The sequence below is a fragment of the Saccopteryx leptura genome, chromosome 1, assembly GCF_036850995.1.
Source record: "Saccopteryx leptura isolate mSacLep1 chromosome 1, mSacLep1_pri_phased_curated, whole genome shotgun sequence".
Taxonomy (NCBI): Eukaryota; Metazoa; Chordata; class Mammalia; order Chiroptera; family Emballonuridae; genus Saccopteryx; species Saccopteryx leptura.
The window spans coordinates 125,369,919-125,394,694 of record NC_089503.1 but is presented as its reverse complement, the minus strand read 5'-3'; the positions used below and the strand labels follow the sequence as shown (position 1 = coordinate 125,394,694).

Here is a 24,776-nt window from a genome sequence, read left to right as displayed (position 1 = left end):
TGTTTTATCAAACTAATGCCAATTCTCTTTCTTAGACATTGCAACAGTTTTGTGCCTCAAAGTTATAACCTTTTGGTTTTGTTGTTTTTCCCTAGGATAACTTTCTTTGGGAATCCTTTTACGATGCCAAGAGCCTCTATAAAGATGGTTAAATAACCTATTAGGTTAAAAAAATTAGCAATAAGGCAGGGGAAAAAAAAACTTTAGCTGTGAAACCCAAACAAGGAATACATTAGGGATTAAATTAGTTATTTTAACAGGCCTGACGGGCTTAGCATCATCTTAGTTCTGTCAAATCTATAATGTGATGTGACATTATATGTAATTTGAGGGGGTTTCCTTATGCTTTATGGAGTATGATGTCTGGTGCCTCCAAACACTTAGGTTTTGTTTTTTTAGGCTTTTCATTAGGAGGGGTTATTGTTGGTTTGGTTCAGAGAGCCATTCTATTCCCAAATCTGCCTTCTTACGCCCAGTTGACACTTGTCTGAGAGGCAGCACAAGTTAGGATGAGGGCTTCTCCCCCTGGTGCCCTGTGAGGGCAGAGAGCTTTCCTCTCTGGCTCTGGCATGGTACAGCATGTGATATGTGTTCACTTTGGTGACCAGAATTAGGATGAATCTTAGTCTAACTGAAAGTGGGCCTCGTTTATACCAAATGACTTCTGTAGTCACACAGGACTTCCCCCATGAGCGACAGCACCCCAAAATAGTGCTTTTCAGAAGTGACTAAAACTGAAAGTTTCTAGCCAACTGACACACCAAGGCAGAGGCACCACTGGCACCGAAGACAAAGAAATTTATGATAAAGCACGTGGCTTTCGCAAACTTTTGTTCGTCTCATGCTCTGAAGTGTGTGTGTGTGTGTGTTCTAATGTCCCATGTGATGTCATTTAATTGTACATGTTGCAACCAAAAGCTGCATCGAACATCTTGTGTCTGAGGGACACAAAGGGTGTCAGTACCCCAAGTCTACAGTCTAGGTAGTGGGGGTGATGAGGAAGTGCCAGGGTCTAAGAAAAGACCCCATTCTCCAAGAGTTCACAGCTAGCCGTTCATTCCTCCTCTGGGATGGAAACCAAGCCGTGGGAGGGCGCTGCGCGGGAGACAGGGATGCAAGGCAGATGTTCTGGCTGGAAAGCTTTGCCTGCACGTTTCACTGCCCTCCACCTCATGCTCAGCTGTGCACTCTGGAGAGGCGCCCACTTCCCCTTCACTCTTCACTCCACCGCACCGATGGGTAGACCCGAGGTTAATCAGTGTAAGACACATATGGTCCATTTTGGAAAACAGGCTGCAATTGTTTGAAAAGGAATTGCTAGACCATCTTTTGAGAATATCCAAGGTGCTGAGACAAAAGCCTGCATGTTTGTTGTGCCCATCTAGGTGAGCGTGGTGGGGAAGGCACTGAGGGACGTTTATCTCTGCTCCTCTTCACACGGGTGACGGAGGAAATGGCCCTGATGCTGCAGAACCACCGCGCGTCTCCCCGAAGGCAGAGGCATGCTTTGCTTAGACATTCCCGCTGCGTCCAGGAGCAAATCTGCATCATGGCAATTTGCTAGTTTTTGCTCCAGGGACAGAGAAGCAGATACAGCTTTAGATTCTTCGCTGCTGTCACTCCAGCATCCTGGCCACCAAAATACATACATATTTTTGAGGATTCCAGCACAAGGGGAATTGGCTTTTAATCGTTTAGTTGCATTATTATAAATTATGGACTTCTAGAACAGGATCATTAGGGTCTCTGAGCATTGGCACTGCCAACTTCTTCGTCTGGATAATTCTGTGTGGGGGCTGTCCTGCGGATTGTAAGATTTTTAGCAGCATCCTTGACCTCTGCTCACCAGAGGCTACCCATTAGCATCCTTCCCCAATCCTCAGTTGTGACAACCAAAGATGTCTCCAGATATCGCCAAATGTTCTCTGGGTTGACATCGCCCCAGGGGGAAAGCACTGCTCTAGAAATAATGAAGGCCATCATTAGAACTCTGAGCACATTCTATGTTCTCAAACCATCCCTATTTAAAGAATGATACAAGTGGTTCTGGCATTTTGTACAGAAACTGAACCTTTGTGCTACAAAAAGTTGGACTCTCTTTTTTAGGTGACCCTTGGCAGCACAGAATGACAATCTGAAACGGAATAGAAAAAGCTCATTCAGGCTTCTGGGTAGAGTTCCAAATCCTCCAGATTATCATATCAAATTGGGTCTTTTCCCGTTAACAAATTGGATTTTTTTTAAAAGCATGGCAGTTGGATTTATAATAATATTTAGGATTAAAGGGAAGGATGATAAAAATTTACTTTCTTGTTATAAATACCCTTAAGTGAATTTTAGAGTCTGTTTGGAAGAGGTTAAATATTAGACAAAATGTTGTGAGACGTGCTGATGATTTCGTGTAGTCAGAGTAAAAACTGATCCCAGATGCTCTGAGGGTCTCAAGAAAAATGCACTCTAATGAACTTGTGTGATCAAGGTTCATTTCATGTGTCAACTTGGCTAGGACATGGTGCCCAGATATTTGGTCAAACATTATTCTGGATGTTTCTGTGAGGGTCTTTTTGGTTGACATTTATATTTAAACCAATGGACTGTGCATGAAGTACAGTGCCCTCTATAATGTGGATGGAGCTCATCAAATCAGCTGATGGTCTTTAATAGAGCACAGACTGACCTCTCCTCGTGCCTATTCCTGAGTAAGAAGGGAATGCTGCCAACAGATGTCTTTGGATTTGAACTGCAACACTGGCTCTTTTCTGGGTCTTCAGCTTGCTGGCCCACCCTTGTGGACTTGCCGGCTTCCATAATCACGTGAGACAATTCTTTAACACTATCCATCAATCCATCCATCATCTATCTATCTATCTACATACCTGCTATCCACATTCTACTGGTTCTCTTTCTTGGAGAACCCTGGATAATACAATCACAGTGGAAATGCCAAGTACAAAGTTTCCCTGTTAACCGTCACCACCCACTCACCCGCTCTGCATTTCAGGAACAATGGCTGTAGACCCTCTGGGAGAGCGAGGCAATGCCTGTTTTGTGTTTGCCTGTTGGTTTTAGTTTTTATACTGCGGAGGCCAGCAGGATGCAGGTCCTGGTGGAAAGGCGTTTACTTTGGGTTTGCAGAGGAAGCATGGGAGCAGCACCGTGGCTGTGAAGCTGGAGAAAGCTGCAGGGCAGCAGTGCATACCACAGGCGTGGAGGCAGGTGGCAGATGTTTTAAAAATAATTAAGAACCTGCTGGGACTGGCAGGTCTCCCCTCCCCACCCAGACCCTCTGGCAGCCTTGCCCTCTCTCAAGGTGCCTCAGTGCCGTGTCTCTGTGGCTGGTTCTCGGTCCAGTGGTGGGCCTGTCACATCCCACAGGTTTGCTCCCGACACACACACACACACACAGGGATCCACACCCAGCTTGTGAAAGAACTGGGCCCAAGGAGGGGCAGCAAGACGGTTCTGCTCTTCTGTGAGTCAGCACGCCAGATGGCAACCCAGCCCCGACCCTCACCTGACCGTGAGGCACCGCAGGAGAAAACCTCAGGGGTCCCTCCCAACGCAGATCTGTCATCTGATTCTGGATCTTGAGGTTGAGTAGTTGTGATTGTTTCTGTCCTCTACTTATAAAGTCACAGGAGACCTTTGGAGAAAGGTGTTTTGTCTAAAGCTGCTCACAGCTACCCCTGAGCTTCCTGCTAATAATTCCTTCCTAAGTCTGTTCCCAGAGGGCTTCTAGCACAGGCCCGGCTGCTGGCCCACGTAAGACGTTTTAATCAACTGCCTTAAGCTTTTCCATTTTAGGACATTTGAAAGTAGATGCTTAGACTCGAGGTGCCACGTGTCCAATAGTGCGTGCGACTTTGTGTGTGGGAAACAAATTTGTGAAAATATCCATCATGCATGACTTTGTATTTCTATAGGAACCATCTGGCAACTCCAGTAAAATGTAAAATAAAAATCTCTGATGTATAAGAAAAAACAAACCACAAGAAGAAATGCAGGGGCTTTATTATAATCAGTATTATTCTTGAAGTTAACAATTGATAAACTAATTCAGAAAACGATGTTGCTTTCAACGACCCAGAGCCCAGATACATGCCAGAAGCAGCTAAAAGTGCATGAAGTATGCACCTTGGGAAACAGTACGGTGCTCCCGCCTGCAAAACCTAGTATCAATGACGTATCTGAACTTCTGTGGCGCAGGGTGCAGTGGTCGGCACGGCCTGGCCTAGCACTGCCTACTCTCAGTGTCCGTTTTGAGATGCCGGCTCCAGATGCCGGGGGATGAGGGAGAGCTGCTTGCTTACTCGATGTGCCTGCCTCACGACAGTGCTGCCCACCAAGCCTGCATTTCCAAAACCAGACTCAGTGTATAGCAACATCTCAGAGATTAAGAAACATGAGATGTGACGCCAACCTTGAAGGTTAGGCTACAGCTTTCGCAAGTCAATGGGATAGGAAACCAACCATTGCCTTCAGAATGCAGTGCTTCTCCCCTGGGGAAGGCTGAGAGGTGGGTCTGGCTTCGGCAGCTGCGGATTTTATAACAGCATCTGAGAGGCTGGTGTTGAGCGTGCTGCTCCCAGCACACTGCTGGCCTGCAGCAAATGCCCATCAGCCAGCGGGGCAGGTGGGGCCACACCTCCTCTCAAAGCATCTGCTCTGAAGATCTGAACGTCTGAGAGAAGGAGCCCTTTGGCTTTTCAGAAAAGCAGGGCACTCCACAGCTGTGAGCCAGAGAGCAGTCTAGGGCAGCTCTGGGCAGAAAACACGTGCAGAAAGTGGGACCATCTGACGGGCCCAAGGGAACGTGAGCCCAAGCAACCATGCACTTAGGCCGAAGGAATTCTGGACAGTTGGACTGATTGACAAACAGGTTTTTCTAGCTCAAATGGAATGTGGTGTTCCTATGTTTTCCTAGGGAGACAAAGGGCGGGATTTCATCTGCTTCTCTGTGCACTCAATTCTTTTTGTGCAGTCTATGCTCTTGCTGTAGTGCTCCAGAATTAGCTACACGTCTGTTCCCCCACCTGGTCAGTGATCACTTCCAGAACTCAAAATCAGTTCTGGAGGGGAGTGCTGAAAGATGCACGTTCACCTTGATTTCTCTGGAGAAGCCTGTCTCGATGGCGAGGCAGCGCTGGACTTGGGACCTACACGCAGAGCTCAACCCAGAAGCACCACCTTCGGGCAAACTGCCTACATTCTCCTTTTCACCAAGAGGACTCCTGAAATAAATGAGCCATTTCAGAGACACAAGCTTCTCTTTGGTTCTCCTGTGGCTGGCTGGTGTCGCTCTGCACCGGGATCCCTTGTCACACAGGAAGTGACATTCAGGGTTGCTGTGGTCTGTTTTATGTCTTTGCTCTCTGCCTTTCTGAAGCGTGCACCCACAGTTAACACCCTCATGTCTATGTCCCCTTAGGTGTTAATACTTCACTGTCCTCATACTGAAAAGCATGAAATGATTGAGCTTTCTGCATGCTCTTAACCCAATCTTCCCAAATTTGTGCCTCTTGTTTTCAAGACCACAGGCAGCAATTTTAGTCAATGGCTGAAACAGAACTGAAGCTAAACTGAACAACTTCACTTTGCTCAGGCTCGGCAAGTTCTGCTAAATGGCACAAGGACCCTCAGACACCAACCAGGGTTCCTGGAAACAAGAGGTCTGTTTCTAGCTTTTGATACGGAAATGTAAGGCAAAGGGAGGGTGCTTTGCTTTGCCTTAGATTTCCCAACAGAAAATCGTTTTGAAGGAAATGCCGTTTTTGTCTTCTTTGCAGGGAAAACAACAACGTTGGGACACCAGGCGTGGCTGAGGAGGGAGCTGGGTCCTTGCCGGTCACTTGCGGGGCTGCTGGATGTGCTGAGTTCTCGGGGAAGAATGCTTGTCTATGGAGGCGTGGGGCTTCTGGTGAGCCACCTGGGCGGCCGCAGGGGGGAAATCTTTGTCGCCCTGTCAGAGACACAGAAGGAGGACATAGGTTCATCAACACTGAAGAGCTAGCTGGGTTCTTGCAGGAGCAAAGCCCCAACCCTGCACCCACCATGTGCCTGCAGCACGAATGATGGGATGGGGACCAATGGACAGATAGGAGCCTGTCTCCTGGGGCTGTGAGGGTCCTGAAGCTCTCTGGGGAGCTGAGGAGGCAAGGGGCCCACATACCACCCAGAATGTGAGAATGCTTGCTGTCTCTGCCCCACGCCATGAGGTCAGGTCACCATGCGACTCACTGCGAACTAAATGTGTTTCAGTGTCTTTCTCCTGCTAGAACTGTTCCTGTCATCTTTTGAACTGGGGGCCGGACAGAAGCAAAACCAGGGTCTTCAATTCAGATTTGCCGCCACAGCTGTGAGCCGTGGAGGAAGCACGGGGCAGGGCTGCAGACTGTGAGATGGTACCTGACTCAGTGTGCTGGGTCTCGGAGAAGGCATTTGGCTGTTTTCAGGGAGGAAGCACGTCCTCATGCCAACAGTGCCTGTGATGGGGGCTGGGGCGGGCAGGCTGGAGCCACGCTGCTCTGGCTAAGCCAACTTGCCATGGTTGACCTCAAACTTGTGTCGCCATTTTCTCACATGCAGTAGGTGTGCCACTTGCCTGTCCCAGCATCTCTGGGCAGCTGTGGTGAGCTGTCCCCAGCAATGGCATGGTCTTTATACATCATGTGCTAAGTGCTCAGATGTTCTGTGAGCCACAGATCTGTGGATGGAGTTGTGTCCTCCTCAACACGGGAGCTGGCTGGTGGGAGGTATGTGGTTACAAAATGCTGGGTCTCCCAAGAAGAGCGGCCCTTGAAACGTAAAGGGTACGACTGAAACCCATGAGCTTAGTCCTGGGGCTGGCGAGCATTTTCCGTAATATGTCAGATAGTAAATATTTTAGGCTTTGTGGGTCAGGCTCGCTGTCTGAACTGAACTGTCTGGCTCGGCTGCCGCGGCAGGAAAGCAGCCACAGATAACGCGTATACGATGGGCGTGGCTGTGCCATGGAAACGAGCCACAGACACCGACCTCCGAATTGCGTATCATTTTCACACATCAAGACGCAATTCTTATTTCGATTTTTTCCAACCATTTAAAAATGTAAAAGCACTCTCAGCTCACAGGTCCCCCAGAAGTGTATGACCGGTGGTACTGTAACCCCTGAATGAGTCTCAAAGGGAGGAGACAGCGGAGGGAGGAGCGGCAGCGGCTCCCACCCACGCCGTGCGCTCCATGGACAGGAGACGACAAAGCCCCGCTGGACCTGACAGAAAACAGAAGGAACTAAAGGACCACATGCTGAGGCCCCGTTTGATGAAGGCTCTTACCCGGGCGATAACTCCGGAGATGAACACGGTGGGTTTAGGCGGACTGCAAGACAAGAAGGGAAAAGACGATTTAGCAGAACATCACAAAAGGGGACCGTGGCAGGGGACGAGAAGGTGGGTGAGGCTAGTTTTAGGGGAGGGTAACAAGCAATGGCTGAGGAGGGAGCAGGAGGCAGACCCCTTCCTCTGTATTATTTCCTTACGACCACCACCTGGCTGCTGGGCTCAGGTGGCTGAGGCGAGGTCAGGTAAAGGGCGAGGCAGGAAAACAGATTGTAGCAAACAGCAGGTAAGTTGCTGGAAAGCACTTTTTTGTTGTTGTTGTTGTTCTTTGGTTTGTCCTCAATTTGTAACTATGGGCAAGCTCGGTGGTTTTGGTTTCAGGAAGACACAGGTGCTTCTTGAAGCAGGAAAGCAGGGTCCAACCGGACAAATGTGGAGACCCTAACTAAGAAGCTCCTTGTCCTGTAGGCTGAGGGATCCCTTCCACAGTCCTCCTGGAGCCATGGCCCCCAGCAGCTTCTAACGGGTGCGATCCCTGAGTTAATGCAAAGCTCCTGGCTTCCGTGGGACCCCAAGGAGTAGAAATGTAAGGGCCTTCTGAAGCATTTGTCATTTTTAACATCTTATATCATACTGAGCTCGCCTAGTGTCACCAAAACTGAGGGGGTGGGTTACAGGACTGAAATAATACATGTACATTGTTGAGAAGCAGACAAACCAGAACATGTTAGGATCACCTGTGATCACGCCACATGCAGATAATTGCTGCTAACAAGTGGCTATCCTTCCAGTCTTTATATGGATAGGTAGACACTTGTTTTCTTACTAAATTTCTTTTGTGTTTTTTTTTCTTGTAAAAAGAGTCATACTGTTTTTGTAACCTGCTTTCTGTACTTAGGATACAGTGAGCAAACTTCCGTATGATTACATGCTCTTCTACGCAGTTTTACATGGCTGCACACGTCAGAGTTCTAAGATACCGGAGCACAGCTCCAGGTGGCACACAGGTGCGCACAGATGGCCTGAGTGAGGCACGGAGACCTGGGGGCGATAGGTGCTGCCTGCAAGGCCAGTCCAGCAGGGAGGGTGTGAAGGGGCAGCTCGAGAAGGTGGACAGATTGGTTCAAGGCTGGACTTGCTGGGCAGACAGCGGAATCCATCCATGCACTGCCTGGCTTGCCTCCCACCAGCTCTGCTGCTGGGTCCTTTGAAGGAAACTGCTTGTCGCTCATTTTGCATCTTTGCGGTGCTGCAGGCAAAAGACCTGTGTTCAGAAAGTTCGCTGCTTAAAACCCAAAGAGTTTAGCACAAACACCCTAAATTCCCCCAAGTAATTTCTGTTGCTCCATGAGATTAAGAGACTTCAGGTTTTACTGAGCAGCACAGAAATATCCCCACATGACTGGTTTTATTTAGCTTTTGTTATGGGGTTAACTGACTTGGACTTTCCCCCCCTTTTCACAAATATGATTTGGCCACAGGATCAATAGCCGAGCAGAGAAGAGTGAGCTTAGCTCGAGTGTACAGCCCTCTGTAGTGTGAGGACTTGTGACTGCTCCGTGCCACCCACAGGGGGACCGCCAGGGCCTTCGTGGCCATGGGCTCACGTCCCAGGTGAGGGAGCTATGCTCTGATTCTCACATTTCATAGGTGTTTTGGAAAGAAATATGGAAATGGTAGCACAAACGTTTCTTAACTGTTGAATGTTCCTTTAAAAATCTAGGAGGAGCCTGAAAGTTTTGTTTTGATAACTAATTATACAGCATCACCTTCCCACAAGGCCTGACCGGCACATGGCTGCTTCCATCATTTCTACTTTTCACTGGCTTTAGAACCCAGGTCAAGGCTCTGAAGGCAGAGGCAGAAACACTCCCTCTGTCCCTCATCGCAACCCCCCAGAAAGAATCTGATGAGAAAGTCACCCACAGAGAGTGAATCTAGTCAGAAGAGATACACAATTAAGGAGATTAGCTCCTCTACCACAGTGAGCTCCAAAGGGTGGCGAGGAAGCTTGTATCACTTTATACATGTGCATATATCCACATACATACATACATACATAAATACATATATCCTCTTTCTACACATTTATACATTCAATACTTTGTTAAAAAGCAGACAAGCAAAAAAAAAAAAGTTAAAATCCCTTCTAATTCTATGTTACTATGTGTATTACACATAGTAATATTTCTGAACAGAACTGAACTATAGAAAAAGAGGGACAAATATAGGATGATGGAAAATGATTTGACTTTGGGTGATGGGTACACAATGCAACCAACAGTTCAAATGCTATAGAGATGTTTACCTGAAACCTATGTACTCTTATTGATCAATGTCACCCCATTAAATTTAATTTCTAAATAAAAAAAAAGAAATGAAGAAAAAAGCTGCAGCAGCAGCAGTAAAAAATAAAAAAGACTAACTGAATCAGCGGATTATGCTTTGAGGAGGTGGCTGTAGCAGGCAGATGCCCGCCTGCAGTGGTCACTCCAGTGGTCTGTGTTCGGCACCCGTTCCCGTGTGTGGAGAAAGGGTCTCTGGAACTCAGAGCCTCATCACAGGGTCCCACACTTCCACCTGCTGGCCTCCTTGGCCCCACTGTGCTACACAGGTGACCCTTCACACTCTGGCCCTGGCTGTCTCCTGTGTTAAACATGACAAAGGTGGATTCTAGGTCTTGACTTGAGTACATTTTGGGAAATGCACATGTGAATGGTTATAAGAGGCATAGTGACCGTGCTCCGGCCCAAACATCAGAAAATACAAGTGGAAGCTGTAGCCTCACTTCTACTGTCTGATGCCCAGTGGCAGGGATGGTTTTTATTTTCCTGGCACCCACTTTAACATCTCCCCTCAAATGAGACTGTCACAGCATGACTGCTGAATGGCTATGGACACTCTGGACTTTGGGACTAAAGGAGACACCCCCCACCAAGACCCAGCTCACTCCCTACAGGGAGTCAGAGGCTGGAGGCAGACCTAAGGGTCCACGCACGCATGAAGATGATTCTCCTCGCTAACTCCATCTTACAGACACCCCGACTCATCTTGTTGAGTTTAGAGGAGGGGTCCCCAAACTTTTTACACAGGGGGCCAGTTCACTGTCCCTCAGACCGTTGGAGGGCCGGACTATAAAAAACTATGAACAAATCCCTATGCACACTGCACATATCTTATTTTAAAGTAAAAAAACAAAACGGGAACAAATACAATATTTAAAATAAAGAACAAGTGAATTTAAATCAACAAACTGACCAGTATTTCAATGGGAACTATGGGCCTGCTTTTGGCTAATGAGATGGTCAATGTCCAGTTCCATATTTGTCACTGCTAGCCGTAACAAGTGATATGACGTGCTTCCGGAGCCGTGACGCGTGCGTCCCATGTCACCGGAAGTAGTACTGTATGTGAGTGATGCCGCGCTTTGCTGACCACTGACCACCAATGAAAGAGGTGCCCCTTCTGGAAGTGCAGCGGGGGCCGGATAAATGGCCTCAGGGGCCACATGCAGCCCACGGGCCGTAGTTTGGGGACCCCTGGTTTAGAGGGCTCTTTGGGTTCTGCTCATCAAGGGACAGCGTATCAGAGCAAAGCCTGCTGAACTCAGAGTCAAGGAAAAAACCAAGAGATCCAGCATGTGAGGGAGAGGTTCTTGCTGCAAGAGTACAGTGTTTTTTTGCTTTTTGTTTAAACATCCAAGAATCGCGCTGTGCATGCGAAGTCTTACCAGGCAGGGCGACCCAGCCTGTGCTAGCTCTGGTAAACGACCTTCCTACGGAGTGCAAGTCTCTCCTCCCTTCCAAGCTGGCTTTAAAACCCCAGCTAGCTCAGCAACTCATTAACATTTTTAAAAATAAATTTACCTCTTAAGCCATTTTAAAAATTGAATTTATTGGGGTGACACTGGTTAATGAAAGTATAGTTTTCAGGTGCACAGTTCTATAATACATCACCTGTACATTGAACTGCGTTCATCGCCCCAAGTCTTCTCCCATCACTATTTACCCCTCCATCACCCTCCCTGACCTCCCCCACCCCTTCCTCTGTTAATCATCACACTGTTGTCTGTCCCTTTGAGTTTTTTCCTTTGCTCAATCCCTTCCCCTTTTCACCCAGACTCAGACCCCCTCCCCTCTGACAGCTGTCAGTCTGTTCTCGGTGTTGATGAGTCTGTTTCTATTTTGTTTGTTAGTTTATTTTGTTCATTAGATTCCACTTATAAATGAAATCATATGGTAGGTACTTGCCTTTTAAGTCATTTTTAATTGTACAACTCAGTGCCATGGAGTACATTCACACTGTTATACAGTCATCACCATAGGCCATTTCCAGAACTTTTCATCATCCTTAACAGAAACTCTATCTGGTAAAGAGTGACTTCTCATTCTCTCTTCCCTTAAACCCTGGTAACTACTGTTCTGCTTTCTGTGCCGAGAATTCAACGAGTCTAGTACCTCACGTAAGTGGAATCATACAATGGCTGTCCTTTTGCGTCTGGCTTATTTCACGGAGCATAATGTCTTCAAGGTTCATCCAGGTTGTAGCATATGTCAGAATTTCTTTGTTCTTTTTAAAGGCTGAGTAACATTGCATTGTATGAATAGACCACGTTTTGTTTATCCATTTATCTGTTCATGGGTACTTGACTTGTTTCCGCTTTTTGGACTATTGTGACTAATGATGCTACGAACATGAATATACCAGTATCTGTTTGAGACCCTGCTTTCAATTCTTCCATATGGACTCTCAGAAGGGGATTTTCTGGGCAACATGTTAGTTAATTCTGTGTTTAATCTGAGGAGCTGCCATACTGATTTCCACGGCAGTTCCACCATTTCAGCAACGCACAAGAGTTCCAATGTCTCATATCCTCACCAACACTTGTTATTGTTTGTTTGTTGTTTTGGATAACAGTCACCCTAATGCGTGTGAAGAGGTATTTCACTGAGGTCTTGATTTAGCAAGTAATTTGAAGAATAAGCTTCTTTGCATCAAGAAATAATGAATATCAATCCATATTGATCATTCATTCAAGGTCTTTATGATACAAAGCACCACCCACCAAAAAAAAAAAAAAAAGTCTTCTCTCTTCTAAAACTGAAAAGACCATAATCAATTGATGGTAAGGACATAGGGCAGCCACCTGTGAAAGACAGGAGGCTGGCCTCTTGTGTGGTATCCACAGCGACCCGTTTCACACGGCTGGTCCTCTGGCGAAGCGTCTGCTGCCACACAGGCTGCCGTCAGGCTTGGGCAAAGGGCCCTGAGCTCACTGCCTTTTTCCATCTGTAATTAATAGCATCACAAATTGGCAAATGTTTGTTTATTACATTTATACAGTAACAACTCTTTCTAAACTCCTTGAACTATGGCAACTTAAAACCAAAATTCACAAACGAGAAACCCCGGTGAAGAGTGTATGTTTGCAAAAACATGCGTCTTTTAAATTCCATTACGGTTCCATGCAAAGCATAACCTACATTTCCAAGATTCTAGAGCCTGTGATCACGGCTTTGAGGATTTATTTAATCTGATGAACATCATTCTGACAGCTGTTGTTTTGGAGATGCAACATTGCCTTCTCTCGGGAAGCAGAGGCAGTGGAAAATATCACTCCTGCCCTCCCCACATCCTCAGGCCTCTCCAGTTTTTAAAAACCACACTCATTTAAAATGAAAGGAACTACAAGTGAGGTGGAGTTACTGGGGATCAGAGCTCGAGTAACAATTCGTAGATGTCAGCGGGAACTGCAGCTTCATCACAGCTGGCCTGAGCAGCCCAGGGGGTTTGATGCACGTAAGTTTCCAGAGCTCACCTGTGAAGGGCCACGTCAAAGTCTTACCAGGCCATCTGTCCTGAACAAAAGTTTCCTATTACTTATTTTACAAATTTCCTTGATGGATAAAGTTTACGCTTTACTATGGCATCCCAGATAGGTAGGATTAAAATACCAGAAAATGCTTCGTGAGTGCGTGACCCTTGGGGACGCAGATGCCCTCGGGACCAGTTTGACAAGCTCATCTTTAAATGGAAGGCTCAGGGCTGAGAAACAGAATTTATATATATATATATATATATCCCCCCCCCAAATAGAGAACTTTATTGTTAAAGATAAGTGTTTGGGACTGGGGCCGGGAAACTGGGGCCCAGCCCCAGGAACCTGGGGTGGAGAAGAGGGTGGCACCAGAATTTATATTTATATTTATAAAACTCCCCTGAACTCTAAAACGGCAATTATTGAAATACATGTCAATATATTTCATTCAACTCAGTATATCTAAAACACTACCAGTCCAACATGTAATCAATAGGAAGATTACTGAGATTATAGTACTTGACACTTTGTGTGTGTGTCCTAAGACTTCAGGGTCCGGGCTGTCAGTGCAGGGCCCCAGCAATGCGACGTTCCCTGCTGGCTCTGAGCCGTCTATTGACCTTGGTTAGTCCAGCTTCCTCCCATGCGGTCATCAGTAGCCCTGAGTCATCCAGGAAAGGCTACATTGGGACCTGAGAGGTGGTCATCACGTGACACTGCCTCTCCTCCTGGTAAGAAAGCACGTAAGTGCTCAGAAAGGGACTTTCCCCTAAAAATCTCCCTACAAGTCCAAGTGCCTGTGAGTCACGGAGTAGCTCTCACATATACACCCAGGCCCAGGGAGCTGGGTCAGAGTCTGGATTTCATTTTCTAACCAGCAGCTCACAGTTCTGTGAGAAGAGGCCTGTTTCTCCTGACGCCCAATGAGAGAAGCACCCCCATAATCTGCTGTCTACTCACTAGGGGCACCGCGCTGCTCCCAGTCCACATGGCCACAAGGGGACGGAAGCACGCCCATTCCCCCAAATCCAGTCCCACCAATGGAAACACCGTGCACCCCCCACTGACGGGCTGACGTGAAGGGCTTTCCTGTGCCGCAGGGCTGGACACTGCTGACCGAGCCCCTCCTGTAGCCAGAGAGGAGCAGCAGAGATGTCGCCCTCAGTGAGCTCACGTCAGGGTGGGGGTCAGGGTGTCGAGGTGTAAAATTTTAAATGGGGATTGGTGCCAGAAAGGAACAAGCAGGGTTCTCTGCTAAAACATACTTGGGGGCTTACCACATTGAGGGGAGTCAACGCGGACCCCGCAAAGGTGACGTTTAAGCTGAGAGCCGTGTGTGTGCATGTACACGCACGTGTACACACAGTGTGACAGGGAGAGGGACACAAGGCTGGGGCACAGGCATGAAAGGAAGGGGTGTGATTTAATTTGCTTCTGTTACCACAAAGCCAGTGAGGTCTCGAGGAGTCTTTTCTCTGACAATGACGGGGGTGATGGCCTGGGGCATGGCCATGCTCACGAATGCCTGGGAAGAGCTGTCCTCTTGCCAACCCTCCCTGTGAAAGGACGGGACCCTCATGGCGACCCAGAAGCAGATTCTCCTACTAGTTTTCTGACTTGGCTCTAAACCTGTGGCTTTGTGTTTTCATGGAATTCACAGAAAAATATTTTCCCACCCGGGGTGATTTTAAATACATTTTCTAGTAAGTAGATGAAAAACAGATCCTTTCTAGCCATTTTAGTTCTTGAAATAGCTTTCTGGCTTGGTGTTCATTTAGTTGGGTTATTCATTTTCTAGACACCAAAATAATAATTAGTGTGGCTGGTGACCAGAGGGGAACATCTCACTTGACTGCATCCAGACACTTCTTTGCAATGTCATCCTTCAACCTCTGATGATAGTCAAGGTTGTTTCTCTTCCTCAGCGGATTTCAGAAGCTAAGAGTTTTCCCACAAGATGGCGCTGCCGGTCCTTTTAGCTGGTGGCTCGCAGGCTGCCAAGCTTTGCCCGGCTTCGGCCATGCTGCGCACCACTGAGAGCTGATGTCCTCTGTGGACAGGGGCTCTTGGCACCTTAGGACAGCATGTGACCTTTTCCCTAAGAAATATGTAAGTGCCAAGTGATTCTGACTAAAGGTAAATAAAACACAACTTGAGTGCCTTACATTCTAAATCCGAGAAAAGATCATTGGGACCCCAATTCCTTCTAGAGTTGGTACACGGAGTTTATAATATGAATTTTAAAGGGCACAAACAGAGGTGCTCTTCTGGGGGAGAACATCTGAGCTCGTGCTCACACTGGTCTGGTACCAAGAGGACTGAACCTTGGTCGTTCAGGGTCAGCAACGGCTGTCTCTACGCCCTCGTTCAGACCTACTGCTCTGAGGGCGCCGTGACGTTGGGACACCTTAGTGCAGGCTGTTCAGAGCATGTTCCAAAGATGAGTGGGGCTCCAGGGCTCCATGTGATAGGATGCTCTACTTTGGGACTTCTAAAAAGACTGTTCTCTAGATGGCATTCCGCCCCCAGAGATCAGACTACTGCTGATTCAGACGTCAACACTTCACTCCCCTGCTTGTTTAGGTAGAGAAGGCCGGCGCCCAAGCACTGGATGTGCAGGGAGGCTGAGCGTGGCTCCCACGGTAACGAGGAGTTCCACAGACGCTTGGAACGGGGGTGAGAGCTGCTGCCTACTCTACCAGGGCCTGGGCATCTCTGTCTTCCTCCTAGACACATCTCCAGAGGCGACTCTAGGCTTGCTCCCGTCTACTCCAGGGAAGATCTCATCATGTGACTTATGGCTTGTCCCTGCTTCTTCTTCCCTTTGTCCTTACTGGGTTGCCCTCCTTTCCTGGGTGCAAAGAAGATAAATACAGCAAGTATTCTAATTACTTGGCTTGCACCGTAAGGATATAACACATAGGAATTGTTCTGGGCCAAGGAGAGTATCTACATTCATCACAGTGCAGAGTGGTCACCGTACCCGATGAGAAACCCCAGGCCACGCTCCCAGCCAGTGTGCGGTGAGCTGGGCACCTGCACGGTGTGGAGAAGGCACCTCATTCTGCTGCACAGAGGACAGCCATGTAACGGAGCATCTGAGCACTGAGCTCTGGAGACAAATGACTCTGGGTTCAAATCTCAGTTTGGACGAGTGGCCTCACCAAGCCTCAGTGTCCATCTGTAAAATGGGAACAATTTCTATTTCATAGCACAGTTGGGAGTTTACTGAAACTAAACAGTATGCAGTGTGCTTAGAATACTCCCTCCACTGACAAAGTCACATTTAGTTGTACTAAGTACTGAACTGCCTATGGGAGCACAGTGCAGAAGTTGCTATTTTGTCTTCTAAAGTATAATTTAAGAATTCTTTTCTTTTTTTAAAAAAAGACTAAAGAATCCTAGGGCTTTGAGAGCTTCTCCGAGGGTGTCTACCTTCTGCCATCACTCCTGCTCTGACACCACATGGCACCGTGGGGCAGGGGTCGCAGGCACTGCAGAGAAAAGGGCGACCCAGTGCCAAGGATTTGAACCCATGTCCACCCCACTCCCAGCAAACTGTGTAGGGCAAGGAAATCAATGACTTCCTTTATGTAGCTAATTATTCCAGAAAAGAACCTCTTAGAAAGAATGTAGATTAATTATCATTACAGGTAAGGGCTAAGCTTTAAAATTAAAAAAAAAAAAATTAAGTGTGTGTGTGTGTTTTACCATATGGCAATGCAGAAGATGCTGGAACAAAAACAAAAACAAAATCATCCTGCCTGCTGCTCAGCAACAGAGCTACCCTGTTGGAAGCCTCTGGCGGTAGGGGGGCCAGCTCTGCACAGGGTCATCAGGCAGTACTGGGTGACACACAGAGGCACCCAGGTTCTGCCTAGGAAACGCCTGTTCACTGGCAGCTCCTTATAGCAGGGAAACCCTCCGTTCTCCCACAGAGCAGGATAACACTGTGTGTAATTATCAGACAATCTGTGTAACTATCATGTATGTATTAGAAATCCTAAATGTTGCTTCATTTCATTAAGTAACATTTATATTTAAAAGTATCCCATCTTTGATTCTGAACACATTTGTTTTAGCTTCTTCCTTTTGAGTTTCAATTATAAGAAAGTGCCAGTGAATAGTTAGTGCTGATCAGCCAGGTGCTAGAAAAGCATAGTATTTATTATCTATGTTGTGAAACCAGAGCTAGTTGGCCGTCTTCAGGGTCAAGGATCCTGTCTTACAACGGGATGATTTTGGGGAGAAGGGTGTCCATGGTTCAAAGCACAAAGTACGTATTTTCTAGAGGACATGTATTACAGCTTTAAAAAAGAAAAATGATTGTGTAAGTAGAAAAAAAATCTGACAAGAGAACTGCTAATAGAATTCCTATCACAAAGAAGTACATGCTGATACCAAATCAAATTACAGACACCAAAAACTTATCTGGTCTGGGCCCACTTCTATCTCTGGAAGTCCAGGTAGCTGACCTTAAACGGGACCAAATGTCCTTGGCTGGGTTTGTGGAGAACCCAGCAACAGAAGAGGAGAGGCGCCAGATTTAATTTGTTCTCGAGGACTTGCTGCAGGGTCTCTCTTAGGGAGCCTTGCATCTAGCAAAAGTCCTGTGAGGACTAAACACAGCTTAGGTTAAAGTCAAGTACTTGAAATGATTGACAAGAGCTTCTGGATTTCTCTATTGCTGGATTCACCAGTAATTGTATTCTTAATCCACCCTCCCAACTCATGGCAGGGAGGGATGTGGGGAGCTGACAGCCACAGTCCCTCCTCAGACAGCCAGGCAGACCAGCAAGCTGTCCTCTTCAGTGGTCTCCAGATTTGTTAATTCAGCTGCTGCCTGGCTCTGTGGACCCTCCTCCGATCACCACAGGCCCTCACGCCCTTTTGGGAACTAACAGAAGAAGAGAAGCCAAGTCAAGTATGTAGAAAACCAAACCCACTGCCAATTCTGCTTACTTTTTAAACCAGCTAGTGAAGCAGGATGACTTCTGTTCAACCCAAGAGCCCCCATCCCACCCACATATTTAGAACAAGCACTTCAGAATATTCGAATAGCATGGGAACACAACAGGATAGTGTATAGACGGGCTCTCTGAACACTGATTATAGTCTTCATGCAATGACTATTGCATGGTTAGATGCTACAGTCTTCTCCAGTGACCAGGTTACTTTTGGGTACATTTATACTCAGGGCCCCAGGGTTATATATTAGTTGGTTTCATTTATTTACCATATAGTGATAGCTATTAAGTGGCAGGCATGGCTCAACATTAGGAAGCATTTAGTTACATCTGGAGGGCCTCATGTGTTCTGCCTATTCCGTGGCTGTAAGGACACTTGTCTCGACTTCTCGTCACTGTTACCTACTTCCTCCTGTACAAAAACAAGCACCTGGGAGTCACCCACTATACAGGGTTCTGGGTTAGGGACTGGGGGAAGCAAGCTGGTCCCAGAGGCCAAGGAAGGTTGCCAGAAACTATAATGGAAAGCAGAAACAAACTGTCTCTGTTTCAACATGGCCAGTGTTTGCGGCAGCCACAAGGAAACCGAGCGTGTCCTTGTTGGCAGGAAGGACTGCCATGGGAGGTGCTCCGCCAGGAATGCGCCCCCGCCCAGGGCTGCTCTGGACATCGCGTGGAGAACCCAAGGCTCTCTCTGACCTTGGCACAGAGGAGCAAGGGCTGACGCCAACACCCAACCCGGCTGCTCTAGACGCCACACCCTCTCCCTACCACTCTTTCCTGCCACATGTCCCCTTGGGCGGCTGCTTCCTTAGGGGATAGCCAGATAATCTTTTAATAACAGATAATCTGATTTAAAAAAGCCAGGCAGACAAATCAATGGCAGAGAGGCCGCTTCATGGGGCCACAGACAAAACATGCACTTTGAGGACCAGTGGCCACGCGCACTGGAGTTGGACTCTGAACCTCAGTGTCCTTATCAGAGATGATGAGCTAATCACCTCTCTGGAGCTCACAGACTTGGAGAAAGATAACTGAACTCCATGTGTTAGACACACTGCACACATGAGGCATGACTCAAGGAGAGAATTCTGGGAGATTAGCGTGTAAATTGTAGCAGATTTATGCAGGCCACAACCACATTCACTGGGTGACAGTCATCACGCTTATGAAAATGAGAGCAGAGAAGCATATCCTTGCTTCTGGAGGACGGCTTCAATCTGTACCTGAGGCAACAGTTGAGGACCACATGTGGGCCTCGCCAGGGCTCTGGGGGAGGACTGAACAAGCAGCGACCTGAGGTTCCCTACCAAGCCCCGGTGCACCGGGAGAGACGGGCCATGGCTACAGCCAAAAGGAGGTGACCAGGATGAGACATCCTGGGCTGATCTCTCAGCAGGCTGGACACGACATGCTTTGAGGGGTGACAGGGCTAAATATAAACTTAATGTTGGAAAAAATAAAAGGAAAACTGATATTTTGTAATTCTCACTTTGTGATGGCATGTGTGAATGAATCTCCACACGAGAGCCTCCCTTCTTCTATGGTGGGTGAGCAAGTAGGTCGGCGGCTAAGGCCCATCTATCCTGAGCGTGGTGGGAAGTGTAAGAACATCGTGGCCACACCTCAGGGCAGTAGGAACACCTCCGGGGTAAATGACAGCAGGGAGGCACCACCACACAGGTAAACAACTTAGAATGCCAGCTAAGGTTGGCATTCCTGCTCACACCTGCTGGCCCTGCAGGGATCGGAGTTCTGTTAGATTGGGAAGAAGAAAGAATCTTGGTTGAAGGGTTGATTCTATCTGTTGGGGAGCTTGGCCTGGCACAGCTGAGATCCAGGGCTGCACGAATGCCTGGGGCATGCATGTCCGCATGTGGATCCCTGCACATCAACACTGTGCCTGTGCTTGTGCGGTGAAAAAATATTTACTGAGCAACCATGGGTGCCGGCCACAGGGCTGGGTATCGGAGGCCCGGTGTGACCAACGCAGAAGGGAATGCCTCCCTGAAGCCTATGTGCACGAGGGCGCTAGGCTCCACAGGGAGGTTCGGGACTCCAGAAGGACTTGACATCCTCACTAACGGACCCAGCACCTTTCCTTCTCTGGGCCACATGCTATAGATAAGAGAGCCCTATTGTTCTGCATGTTGTTATCCAGAACAGAACACATTGCTTGCAAAACAGAAGTCCTTGTGTGGGCAAGGGAAGAGAATATTTGAAACTAGAACTATTCCAGAAAATGCACACCGTGTGGCCCCTACTCTGAGGAGTAGGTGTCAATTTCCTGTGCTTGCACTGTCCCATCCCCTGGGTTAAAGCAGCTGATGTCTGAGCTGTTACACTGGAGACCAGAAGGAAGGACCCTAAGGAAAGGTCACCAGGAGGAAACCTGGAAAGGGGCGGGGCAGGGAGTCTGCCGGGGCATGTGGATGCGTGGTCCCCCTTTGCTAGGGTTCTTCCCTTGGAAACCAAGAGAGCGGTATTCATAGGAGATACATGAGCGGAGCACCCAGATAAAAATCTTTTGCATCTGTGCAGCTTGTTCCAGAGAGGCAGGCAGAGGTGGAATGGGAACACTGCCTTAAAAGAACTTCTGTAACGTATGAAGGACCCCAGAGAGTTCTTAAGCTCAAGATGCAATTTGTTGCTTTTCTTCAGAATTTGCCTCAAAAAGGTGCTGATTTGAATATAAAGAAACCCCCCTCCCCAGCATTTCTGTGGTTCAGTAACAGGGTTGTGACAGAGTCCTAAAACGAGTATCAGTGACTAAGTACAAACATTTTCTGCACTAAAGTCTTCAAAAGTCATTGCAATGGCAGATGGCATTGTATTTGTCTTCCTAGCCTTTTCTGGGGTGGGGGGACGCAGCCACCCCTGCTGCCTCTTCTCTGACTCAGTTACCCTGGGATGGTCATGTGTCCCTGACTCTTGACTCCTTGGGAACCATCTGCGTTCAGGTCTCGGTCCCTGTGTAATTACTAATAGTGCCTCCTTTCATTCTCAAAAGTTTAAATGCATCATACAGTCATTCCAAGCTAGGACACAGAATTCTAGAATAATCCTCAATATTCCTGGGGCTCGTCGGAGTTCCATCTTGCATAGCAGCTGGTGCGGCCTTAAACTTGGCCGCTCGGTAAACACCAGCTCAGAGGGCACTCACGTGTTCTCTTTCCACTGCTCTCCTGAACCCTGTGGCTTGAACTGACTTCTTTCCCAGTTGTGTTCCCATGAGAACTTCCTACTTACTCACACTTCAGTGTAGGCTCTTGCACGCCTTCAAGATTAAGGACAATGGTGGAGTCTATTGTGTCCCTGGCACCTGGCAGTGTCTGGTGCACAGAGAGGCTCAGCAAATGCCATCAGCACCATCTGTGCAGGGAGTGAATGAGCCCGGGTGAGTAACTGGGGCTCATGTCTTAGCAACACATGTAACTCCTTGTACACAGAGTGCCTCACAGGCTTGCAAAGCAGTGATCGGAGATACACGTATTCATTTGTTACCTACCAATCAGGCTGGGCCGGATCTGCGGGCCATGGGGAGAGAGCATGGAGTTCTAAGCAAAGGAGCTCTGCCTCCAGTGTTAACCAGACTGATCTTGAAGATTTGCGAATGGTTTGTCTCCCTATTAAGAGAGGTATGGCTAACAGGTACTCGAGGCATTCACATTTAGTATCCAACACTTTGTTGCATGGATCAAGATACAGTACAGGGACCTAAGCACCATTAATATTGTTTCTAAGGAAAAGTAAATCCTACATCCAAACACGTGACTGCCCTGCTTTTGGAGCACTGTCCTTTGTGAGATGTGGCCCGGGCATCAGTCATTCATCGTGGAGCCCTGTTCCTCACTTTTGCTCATAGGTGCTTGTGACAGGTGTGTTTCCTCATCCTCACTTGCAGATGACCAAAGCTGGGAACCAGGGATGCCCATGGGTGAGAAGAAGAAAGGTTCAGTTAAAGACCGGCTCCTTCAGGGGTCTGAGAGCCCAGCTGAGAGGCCACGCACGGGAAGCTGTGTTGAGGGTGGGCTCGGTGGCTGCATAGCCTTCGCCTTCTCCTCGCTCCAGAGGCCGTGCCTGGACATGAAGGTCCCTTCTGCTTTGACTTGGGGTTTTTTTTGTCATGAGTGATGTCACACTTTATAAAGAAGGAGGTCAGTGTCTTTACCAGGTGGGCTGCCTTTGAGCCGGGGTTTCAGTCTGGTCACCTGTCCTGGTGGAACCATGCCTGGTTTCTAGGGAACCGTGGCAAGAGTCTGCGAAGAAATCCAGCCCTTATTGGTAGCTTCCAGGAACTGCCAGGAATTAGAGGAGGCTGATGGGTGCTTTTCCTGATAAATGTGTTAATTCAGACTCTTGAAAGTGGTCTTAACAAGGCACCCCCTCCCTTTCGCCCTTATCCTTTAAGATTCAGTTCGTGGTTCTGTCACCATTCTCAAGATTGACTCGAGATGTTTGTGAATTTATCCAAATGTTTGGTTTATAAGAAAATCAGACATAGACAGACTTGTTAAGACTAACTTATTTTACGAATCAATAACTGGATAGTTGAGAAATATTTTACTAGCAGGAATTTCTTGTAACAGTCTGTAAGATGAAATATGAGGGTATTTTTATCAGACACACTTTCATAACTTAAAAACAGTACCCAGGTCATGACACGCTTATCTGAATTTAATACATTAAGTTGCACCCACGAAGCTGACAGGTGTGTGCATGTGAACACTGCACTGCGGTCAGAGTACAGGCGTGGAGAGAGCAGGGAAGGCTCGGGCCGCGGAGAGCGCAGTGTGCCAGGGAACCCTGATGCACGTAGACTATTCTGGCTCTTCTTCAGGTGCAATGCATACCTCTCTTCCCCTAACCATGTAACTCTGGCCAAGAGATTTCTCCTTTCTTCATCTGGATCCCCATAACTCTAAGATGCAAGGAAGGCAGCTAAGTCCAAAACATGGAGGGGTCAGAGGGGATTGTTTAAAGAGAAGCCAGGGGTCTGTCTTCGAGTCAGTCAGCCAATCTGCATGTGTCTGAGGCCACTGGGGCCCGATGTGAAACAAGCAATGAGAAAGTCATCGAAGGCCAACATCTAGGGAAAGAGCTGTCAGGGGGAAGGACAGGGCACTGTAGGCGCACGCACAGCAGGGGGACGGGCAGGACCCTGGGGCTTTGGCTGAGCTCTGGAAGAGGAGCAGTTAGCTGAGTACAGATGGGCACCTGTCCGGTGGAGTTTCAGAAACAGATGAGCACACACAGACGGACGGGCAGGGGACACGTCAATGGACGGGGCGATTCCTGTCTTCTAAACAGTGGCACACGGGGTTGCATCTGAACAATATCAAGTTTAATATTCAAAATACTCAACATGGCACCTGGCACTGAGCAAGGAGGGGGTGGCGGGAAATGCTGGTGGCATATTGCACTGTTGGCACCAGCCCTACGCACAGTCCATTCTTTCTTGGAGTAAATTCTCCATGAACTGTACCAGTCTGGTGCCATTGCTACCTTGTGCCATCCTTGCCTCCAAGGGGCACCACCTCTTATTTAGTCCCGAGCTGGACGCTACCTGGAAGGGCTGGGTCATCCTTTAACAGTGCAAAGGAATTCCACAGGTGATGCCACCTGGAGCACTGCTGCCACCCACCCCAGCGAGCGGGCAGACTACAAAGGGCACTGCCACAGCACGGACATGCCCTGGGGGCAGGCGGGCCAAATATTAACTTTAAGGAGGAAATGTTTAGTCTTCATTTGGCAATTCTTCTGTGCTCTGAAACTGCTTACAATATTTGTTATCCGGTGGCTTTCCCACATTTTGACCATGACCCACAATAAAAACTTGGGTCATTTCACCTGATGACTCAGTGCATGCACAGACACACTGAGAACAAACAATTCCGACTCTTACCCCTGGGACTCACTGTATGTAATATGTTCTGCTTGATCCTATTCCATTAGAAAAAATTGCTGGTTCTACCCACCGAACTGACTTTATGGACCACAACATACAGTTTGGAAAAACAGTTTAAACTCTGAGGAAACAGAGTAAAACAATAAACTTTCCAGAGATCCCATTTCTCTCTGTAATCACAAACAAGGCATGAAAGTAACCCCGGGGTTAGGCAGGCAAACTCCTACACCGCAGGTCAGTTATGGGACGGTGTGGAGACAAACAGCCAAGGCTCTGACCACAGTCGAATGTCCTCTGAGCAGACATGCAGGGCACTGGGGGGTGGCTTGTGTCTGTTATTGGGTGAATAATTTTTCCAAAGGACTAAAACCTTATTTAGCTAGATTTCACTAATTTGAATTTTAAGACCATTCAGAGAAAAGAGAAAATAAGCAACATAAATACGGTAGAAAGTATGTTATAAACCTTCAAAAAAAAGCTTCTGGGAAGAAACCCAAAACACCCTACAATGAAAATATTACTCAAATAATTGGTAACGTTTATTACAAATAATTTTTACTTATGCATTAAATCGTGTCTCCTCTATGAGGAATTTTACTGGCAACACTAATTAGATGAGTGTGAGTGCGGTCATGAAAGTAATAATACCACACTTCTTTCTAAATATTTTATAATTTGTAATTTTAAAAAGTATATCACACTACCATTCGCTAGAATGAAAACGAATTGAAGTTCTACTGCATGAGTTTATACTTTATAAGCGCTTT

General features: G+C 47.5%; 1 protein-coding gene across 1 annotated transcript in view; it reads right to left on the bottom strand.

Annotated features, from left to right (window-relative positions):
* Positions 1 to 3,990: 3,990 nt before the first annotated feature.
* Positions 3,991 to 24,776, bottom strand: part of DAP (death associated protein) — a 55,042-nt gene continuing 34,256 nt past the window's right edge. The window contains exons 3-4 of the mRNA XM_066374495.1: positions 7,314 to 7,356; positions 3,991 to 5,959 (exon numbers count right to left, since the gene is read on the bottom strand). Coding sequence (XP_066230592.1) covers positions 5,846 to 5,959; positions 7,314 to 7,356 — 157 coding nt within the window. The 3' untranslated portion in view covers positions 3,991 to 5,845. The remainder of the gene's footprint in view (positions 5,960 to 7,313; positions 7,357 to 24,776) is intronic.